General features: G+C 37.4%; 1 protein-coding gene across 1 annotated transcript; it reads left to right on the top strand.

The window, feature by feature from the left end:
- Positions 1 to 5,318: 5,318 nt before the first annotated feature.
- LOC133697294 (BAHD acyltransferase At5g47980-like) lies at positions 5,319 to 7,639 on the top strand. Its single transcript, XM_062119772.1, has 2 exons — positions 5,319 to 6,632; positions 7,205 to 7,639. The coding sequence occupies exons 1-2, from the start codon at positions 5,319 to 5,321 to the stop codon at positions 7,637 to 7,639; spliced, it is 1,749 nt and encodes a 582-aa protein (XP_061975756.1).
- The last annotated feature ends 2,043 nt before the right edge of the window (positions 7,640 to 9,682 follow it).

The raw sequence follows: 9,682 nt of genomic DNA on the forward strand, positions 1-9,682 counted from the left end.
TAGAAAGTCTCGTAACTTTAGATAGTAAGCTTTGTAAAGAAGAAAATAGAATGAGAGATAATAGACTCACCAGATCAAGAAATGGTTAATCCTTCTGAAAGTGTTTGATGTCAGGGCTAAAAAGCATACTCAAAGGAAAAAAAAAAGATATGGCTAGAAAACGCATTACCTGAAGAACTGAGGCTCGAAGGCGCACTCAAGAAAAAAAATAGAGCTAGAAAGCGCACTATCTGAGAGATAAGGGTTAGAAAGTGCACCTAGTAAAAGATTGGGTTTGTAAAGAAAAAGATGATCTTTGAAAAAATGAAAGAATTTTTGGAGCAGTATAGTTGTACCATGCAACATGCCTAAAGATTTTTTAAATGATCAAATTCTCATGGGTGGCCTGCCCAAGTGAAGAATATAAAGATTTTTTCAAATAGTCTCATAGTAATGGGCGACTTCCTTAGGTGAAAAAGTACAAAGATTTTTCAAAATGATCTCATTATAATGGGTGACCTATTCAAGTAGAAAAATATAAATATTTTTCAAAATAGTCTTATTCTAATGGGCGATCTGCCCAGGTGAAGAATACAAATGTTTTTTTCAAATGGTCTTACTATAATAGATGACCTGCCCAAGTGGAAAATGCAAGATTTTTCAAAGTGGTCTCATTGTAATGAATGACCTATCTAGGTAAAAAAATACAAAGATTTTTCAAAGTGGCCTCATTGTAGTGGTTGACCTGCCCATATGAAAGATGCGAGGATTTTTCAAAATGGTCTCATTGTTATGAGCGACCTGCCCACGTGAAAAATATGAAGATTTTTCAAAGTTGTCTCATTGTAATGGGTAACCTGCCCAGGTGAAAAATGCAAAGATTTTTCAAAGTGGTCTCATTATAATAGATGACATGCCCAAATGGAAAAATACAAAGATTTTTTAGTGTGCTCTCATTCTAATGGGTGACCTACCCAGGTGAAGAATTCGAAGATTTTTTAAAATGGTGTAATGGACAACGTGCCCAAGTGGAAAAATGCAAGATTTTCAAAGTGATCTCATTATAACAAGCGACTTGCCAAAGTGAAAAATACAAAGATTTTTCAAAGTGGTCTCATTGTAATGGATAACTTGTCCAGATGGAAAAATGCAAGATTTTCAAAGTGGTCTCATTGTAACGGGCGACTTGCCCAGGTGAAAAGATTTTTCAGAGTGGTCTCATTGTAATGGGCGACCTGCCTAAGTAGAAAATGTGACTTACCTGGTGAAAGGATTAATCTAGAGGTGCCTTAAAGGGACGTCAAGATAAGACTTGAGGCACACTATTTAGGAGATGAGAGCTTAAAAGAACAATCACAGGGAAAAGAGATGGGGCTCAAAAGTGCACTATCTAAGAGATGAAGTCTTAAAGGCGTGCTTAAAATAAGAAGATAGGGTCTGAAGGTGTACTATCTAAGAGATGAGGGCTTAAAGGCATAAGAGATGAGATATAGAGATAGGCTAAAAAGTGCCCTATCAGAGGGATGAGGGCTAAAAAGCGCACTCAAAAGAAGAGAGATAAAGATAGGACTAGAAGATAGAGATGGGACTAGAAATCGCAATATCTGAGAAGCGAGGGCTAGAAAGTGCACTCCAAAAAAATAGAGATAAGGTTAGGAAGCACACTATCTGGGATGTAAGGGCTCAAAGACGAGTTATAGGGTTAGAAAACACACTATTTGAAATGATTGAGACTCAAAGGCATATTTTAAAAGATAGGGTTGGTAAACTATAAACCCATTAAGGATTCTTTTCCTTAGATTCTCAACAATGACCCAATTGCAATGTATACTTACTTGAGAAATATAGGTCCCCTTTTCTTTATGGACTGCCTCTTTTTGAAGTTGGATCTCTATTAACTAGCTTCAATGACTTTTTGTTTTTTGCTTACTCGAGTTATCACTTATGATCTTGATTTCTGAAAACAACAAATTTTTAGACTGTATCTGCATTACCCCCTACTTAAAGACTTGTATCTTCAGTTTTGTTCAACATCCTCTGTCTTCTTATAAAGGGAATCTTAGAGTCAGTCCTATTATGTTCATTGGATTGCTCCAGCCTGATCATATCCTCAGTGTTCTGGGCTTTGAGTTTCTTTTTTTTTAGGTATGAGGTTGTGTGAAAGAAAATTTGGTTATTTATAAGGATTGCTTTCTCAAAAAAAAAATTTGGAACTTCAAATATTTACACAACATTGTAATTAAACACAAATCATAACAAAAACAAAAAAAATAAAAAAAATCATCTAAATCTTAAAATGGACCTTTCAGAGGCTGAAGGTATCTTAGGGAGACTGCTATATGGTGCTGGAAACGGAGAAATAGTGATAGCGCATGGGTTCCATGCATCATCATCACTGTTAATGTGTGGTTTCATGCGTTGCCGTTGGTGAATGGGAAAACAAGGTGGATCTGAAGCAAAGGAAATCACACAAACAATTTATTTGTCTTTTTTTTTTATATGTTTTGTTTCTCTACTGCAAATAATTGTCACAATTAAAATCAAGGGAAAGAGTAGTTGGTATTTGATCTTGCGGATTGCTGGAGGAAAAGATGGTGAATTGTTGCCAGTTAATTACCAGGTTGTTAAGGGCTAGTGATTGTCGGTTACTGTTGGTGTGGGGTTCAGTTATGGCAGTTCCTGATGTTGCTCGTGTTGCGTGGTGGAAATCATAAAGAAAAAGAAGCTATTGTGTCATGACCACCATGGGGATATATAGTTGATGGCGTTGGTCGTGGGTGAGTCACGACCGAAAGTGGATGGTTGGATCGATTGTTTTTTATGTTGCAAGATAGTGGAGAAGAAACAAAGGCATTACATGCGGGGGCTGATGATGTTGTCGCAGTCGTCCGTGGTTGGTCTTGTTAAAACCGAAGAGACTGGTGGTTGCTGCTATACACGGTGGATTTTTTTTGTATCTCCCAGTGGAAAATGGGTGCTGCTCACAGTGGTTGGTTCCAATAGAGGTGGAGAGTTGGAGGAAGAGTTGCTAAAGGTGTTGGCATTAATGATGGGTTAGTCAGTCATAAAAGAATGTTGCTTTACATTGATTGGTACTCCTAAAAAAGATAAAAACATTTGGGTTCGGTTCTTTTACAATAATAAATGAGGGGAGGCTGGTTTGGTATTGAGCTTACAATGGTATAGGTTGGTTTTGGTTTTGGAGGAGTTAATGGCTACTCTCTTGAAAAAATTATGAATAGGAAGAGGGAATGTGTGAGCTAGAGAGTTTTTTTATGTTTTTTTTATAATGAACTGCCCCCTTTTTTTGTGAGTTAATCACCTTTTTACAGGTGGAGGATTTTGTCTTCTTTCCCAATTAATTGGTCCAATAAGCAATCTAAATTCATCTTGATCCCTCGTTTTCTTCCTTTTTATTTTGGCATCTTTATCCAGATAGTTTTTTTTTGTATTTTGATTTTTTTTAAAAAAGACAATATCAACGTCGACTCAAATGAGAAAAATCAATAACTTTTTAAAAAGGAAACATGTTGAAATGAAATTTGAAATTTAAATCCTTTTGAGACGACGCTGAAAATAACGCAAATACATCAAGAATATATTTTTGATTTTTTTGTATGTTGAAAGTATTTAGATAAACTAGGGTTCAAAAATTGGGTTACAACAATATAGTTAAAAAAATAGTTTCAGAAAAAAAACATGTTATTAAATTTTTGAAACTCCATGGGCCTATTGTCGAGTTTAGCGATTTTAATTATTTTTTTGTTAAATTCATTTTTCTTATTTCATAATTCAGTATTGAGTTAATTGAGAATTAAGTTTCATAATTTATTTTGTTTTCTTTTTTACAAAGTTATCATAGTCTTTAAAAAAAGTCTCAGTATTGATTTGACACTCAATTTTGCAATCGTTTATTTTTGTTATCATATAGTTAAATAAGAAATAGTTTAGAAAAAAAACAAGTTATTAATGTCAATGGAGTCCATTACCCGGTTTATGGGTTTGAAGTGTTCACCTGGGTTACCCGGTTCATGGGTTTAGTGAGTTTACCTATCAAACACGATATGTTTGTTTTTTTAGTTTGTGGTCCTTTGATTTTTCTAATTGTTTTTTTTTATTTCATTCTTCTTCAATATAAAATGGTTGAGAAATGGAATTCATGGTTTATTTTTTTTTCTAATTTCTATAAGGTTATCATGATCTCAAATAAACGTCCTTTTTAGGATTAGTGCTTGATTTTGCAAGCATATAATTTTATCATAAATTTAAATAAAAATTTTTACAAAAACAACAAAGTTATTAAACCCATTGAAGTCCATGACTCAGGTCGTAGGGTGACCGCGGTTGATCCAATTTGGCATCGTCTTAATATTAAAAAATTATTGTCATTTTAAAGTATTTTTAAGAGATATGTCATGTTTTTACTGGTCATCCAAGTTATCTTTGGACCTTTTAAATTGAATGATTCATTTTGGATCAGTTTCCATGGAGTTTAATTTGAAATTAAAACTAGGCAAGGAGCTGAACTTGGCAGGTTTCAAGATCGAGTCACTTGATTGAATTTAATGATATTGTCAAAAAAATCTCTATATTTTTAATATTTTTTTAAAAATTTAGAACAAAATAATCCAACTTCCAGTAGAGTGAAAACGAATATACTAATGATATATTGAAACAAGACAAAAGAAGAAGAAAGAAGAATAATTATAATACATTTCATGACATAGTGTGATGAAGAGAGTATAAAAACTAGAGTTTTTGATCCATAAAATTACAACCCTACCATGGTAGGGAAATAAATAAAATTGTATGATATTTTATAAAAACTTAGTCTTAATTTTTTAAAAATAAACTAGACATTTTTATTTATGCTAGTTTTAGATCTAGAATATCTATAGAAAAGAATTCATAATTAAAATTTACTTAGCTAATATATTTCATTTAGTATTATAATTTATAAATAAATTAAAAGTCTAGAAAAAAAATTCAAATCCAACAAGATAAATAAATAACTTCCAAAACTTATTTAAAAGTTTTTTTATATATTCAATTATCATGGAATTTTAACAAGGCAGATTTTTTTAAAAAAAAACTTCTCGAAACTTAAAGACTTTAATATTATTAAGATATTGAAAGAAAGTGGCCCACGTTACATAAGACAGCATAGTCCAGTTGTATTTTTCCACTTGACTTATTCGTTTACTTTGATTAGTTGCTTTCGTTGCTATCACTCCGTTCTTACCAGGGGAGTTGTTATGTTAATTACTTAACACAAGTCTGGATTGAGGACTTATCTGTTAACCAGACTGGAAAATAGATAGCTAGCAGGATTATCCATCATGTCTGTGCCTCTGAGAATCGAGATCATGCAGAGAGAAACCATCAAACCATCCTCTCCAACGCCCCTTCACTTAAGAAGTCTCAAGCTCTCTCTTCTGGACCAATCCATGCCAGTAGGTCACATTCCCCTGCAGCTATTTTACCCCAGGAATGGAAACGACACAGATCACCTTGCCAAAGCCACGGAAAGGTCACTGCTACTAAAGACCTCACTGTCTGAAGCCTTGACTCATTTTTATCCATTCGCAGGCAGACTCAAAGACAATTTGTCCATTGAATGTGATGACCATGGGGCTGAATATATTGAGGCTCGAATCCATTGTATTCTCTCTGATATTCTCAAAAAGCCTGATACTGAAGTGCTAAAACAACTCCTTCCTGCAGCTATAAGTGAACCAGCCACGGCCAGGGATAGTCAATTAATTGTCCAAGCTAGTTTCTTTGATTGTGGTGGCTTGGCAATTGGCGTGAATCTTTCTCACAAGGTTGCAGATGCAGCCACGCTAACATCATTCATCAAGTGCTGGGCTGCAACCGCTCGCAGGTCGAGTACTGAGGTGGTGATCAGTCCAGTGTTCATGGGTGCTTCTATTTTCCCACAAATGGATTTACCAATCTCAATGCTTCCAGTATATTTGATTAAAGGAGAGTCTGTCATGAAAAGGTTTGTGTTTGAAGCTCCCAAAATTACTGCTCTCAAGGCTAAAGCCATCAGTGCAAGCGTGCCAGATCCAACACGGGTGGAATCTGTAACAGCGTTGATCTGGAAATGTGCGATGAGCGCATCAAGATCAAACTTGGGGGTTCCAAGAAAAGCTGTGTTGTCTCTTGGAGTGAATATTCGGAAGAGGCTTGTGCCAACCTTACCAGACAACTACGGTGGGAACTACGCAGGTAGTATATCAGCGCGGATAGAGGATCATGATGATTTAGAATTGCAAGGTATAGTGAGCCGTATAAGGAAAGATCTTATAGAGTTTGGTGAAAAATATGCTAAAATAACCCCAGGGGACGATATTTCGTTAGCAATTTGCAAGACGGTGGAAGAGTTTGGAAAGATGGCCATGAGCAAAGATATTGACTACTATAACTGCTCCAGTTGGTGTAGATTTGAACTTTATGATGCTGATTTCGGATGGGGAAAACCAAGATGGTTGAGTAATGTTTTAACTATAGAGCTGAAAAATCTTATGTGTTTGATCGACACAAGGGATGGTGATGGAATAGAAGCGTGTATAAGCTTGAGTCCAGAAGACATGGCCTTGTTCGAATCCAACAGGGAGCTGCTTGAATTTGCTTCTGCAAATCCTAGTGTATCAGTTTAGCTCAGATGGAAAGAAGATGTTTGCGAGGCTCAATGTGTGATGTAATGCGCTTGAATCATCGGTTCATTACATTACATTCTTTAGTTTGCTGGTGGTGAAATTTCTTTTCTTTTTCTTTTTTCTTGCTGTCTGGTCATAAAATTTTACATCAATGTAATAGAGTTTCTCAACAATATCATTTTAGCTGCTCTAATTTTACGAAATGCCACCACAGATGAGCCATTGAACAAAAATCAAGCTGTATTTTTAAAAAATCATAACAAATATGAACACTTGGGGGGTTTAATTCACACCTTTTCTATCGGAGCACTTGAATCGGACGGGATAACTAACAAGAATACAAGAATACGGCACCTGGAGCAGAGCAAACACAAATCTCCAATGCCTCGCGCCTCATGACAATAAAAACTTTACATTTACGTCACCAACACATGGTGGTGCTTCTTAAAAATAAATTGGAATCAACATAAATGAATTGGCAATAGTCCATAGAGCCCTTCAAACACAAAACTATTAGCATACAAGCACTTGGCATCTCTCCATGTGGCTGGAGAGAGTAGTCACACAGAGTGAATGAAAGACTTCCACATTATTGTGCAATTGCACTTGGATTCCGACTTCGGAGGCTTCATGCTGTCCATCTTCGGAGGATTTCACATTATCGTGCAATTGCACTTGGATTCCAACTTAGGAGGCTTCATAATGTCCATCTCGTTCGGAAGCCCAACATTACGCACCATAGATTCATTGGCATTCTCATCGTTCTCGGTCTAGTTGACAAGTGTTCTGGGCTGAATCCCAGAGGAGTGCTGGAAATAGAGTGTCCATTTTATAAAGGAGAAAATAGTAGGGCTTCACCTTGGAAGCGGATCCCTCTTTGTTGTGTCCCACAAGCTCAAGGTTTAGTGGAAAAGCTCGACAAGGATTGGATGGATTTCTATGTCTGGACTCCTAATGGAAGCGGTCTGTCTGCGTTATATCGAGACGAGGCATAAGGGATGCTCTGAAAACAGCACTTTCTGTTCTCTGGATTAATCCGCTGAAAGAATTAGGATCATTGAAGCCCGAAGCCTGCAACTAGGCATGAATTGTATAGCTATATAGTTTATTAGCGGGCAACTTCAAAACTGATGCAGCTAGGACTCTATGAGCTGAGGCATTTCGCTAGTTGAAAGTGTCCTTTTTTGTTATTTTTCACTTGCCGGCACGAGAAAAGTGAAATGTATCTGATATTAAACAAACCATGACCCCTTTTTCTTGTTGGTGGAGGAGGTTGCGTTGCATCTTCTCCACCACTCACTCTGACTGTTTTTTAGTTGAGTATTTAAAAATATGATAATAATTATTTTTTAAAGTATTTTTTAATTAAAAATATATTAATATATATTTTTTATTTTTTAAAAATAATTTTTGATAAACACATCAAAACTATCCGAAAACTTAAAAAAAATTAATCTTAAATAAAAAATAGAAAAATTTACAAACTTTACCTAACCCGGTTTGTAATGCAAAGCCAAAGAGAAACCATAAATTGGCTATCATTCATTACTCGAGCAAAGACATGATGCATGCAAATCCATGGCAAATATACAGTAATACGGAATCGAGATAGCTCCCTCCTACCTAACTCTTTTATGTAAAATATATTATTTTGCCAACAAATTAAGTAAATTTGGATGCTAGTTTCCTCGGGGAATTTTTTTTTTTTGAAGTCGAGAATAGATAAATATAAAAAAGAGAAAGCATAAACAGTGTGAGCAGAACTTTAGCTTTAGCTACATAGATTGTAGCCAGGGCATCAGCCTAATTGTAGCCAGGACATCACCCTAGTTTCCTCGGGGAATTATTTATTTCGTTTCAGACCAACATGATACGAGATCCCAGAAATGAAGTTTCCCTGCAAAGAAAAGTCAAATATGGTTGTTTAAACACGACCTGGATTGATATGGCCAGTGTCACGGGGGTAATTTTTCGCAACGAAATTCAACCCGTGCGGCAGCCTAGTCCCTCACTAGACTCAGCCTTCTCTCGCCACTCCTACTCGTGTTTGCCTAGTAACTAAGCAAGCGGAATACACAAGCAAGAATAAGAATCAAAGTGCACAACAAGCTTTACAGGAACTCTTTCCCAACCTTTATTAATCTCATACACAAAGGAAACTATACACAAATCCGTATGTGTGCTATGCACAAAGATTACATGCTACACCAAGCTACCTCTAACTAGTGTTCTACATGTTCTTGCATGCTCCTACATGCTGAACATTCCCAACCGAATGCTCTCCCATTCTGAACATTCCCACCCGAATGCTCTCCTTCAACCAAGAGCTGCATCTTGTATTTATAGACAAGCAAGGGAGCTGCAAAGGCTCCTCCCCATTATCCCCCATTTTCGGGACCTAGTGGAGCACTACCTCTCACCCATGATCCCATGTTTTCAGGACATGGTGGAGCACTACCTCTCACCCATGATCCCATGTTTTCAGGAGATAGTGGCCTGGACAGCACCCCAGTTATGCTCCCACGTTCTGCCTCCCATGAAGTTGCCACTTCCTCCATTTCCTGGCTGTCTACTTGTCAGCCCCAGCTGCCAGTTTCTGTTGCGGCTGCTGACTCAGAAGGTCCATCATCTAAGTCCCCACGTCCATGCCAAGTCCATCATCTAAGTCCCCACGTCCATGCCAAGTCGCAAGCTCAAAGACTCGCATAGACCATTGCATGCTGCCTGCCGAATTCATCTCTGCCTATGCAAGGCTGTCGCAATCCATCGCTGCCGAATTCTAGGCAGTGTGCCTTCGTTGGCGCGTCCCAGCGCCTAGAGCTCTAACCCATGCCTTGGACAGTCCTTCGCCCAACTTTTAGATCGTGCCAAGTCGCGCCCCTGACTTGCACCAGCTGCTGCGCGCTGTCGAATTCGCATCTGCGTGCAGGCTGCTAATTCCTGCGCTGCCGAATTCGCATCTGCGTGCAGGCTCCCAATGTTGGCGCTGCCGAATTCCTCGACAGCCCATGTTCTCGTCAGCCTATGCCCCTGACGAG

This window comes from Populus nigra, chromosome 6 (genome assembly GCF_951802175.1).
Source record: "Populus nigra chromosome 6, ddPopNigr1.1, whole genome shotgun sequence".
Taxonomy (NCBI): domain Eukaryota; kingdom Viridiplantae; phylum Streptophyta; class Magnoliopsida; order Malpighiales; family Salicaceae; genus Populus; species Populus nigra.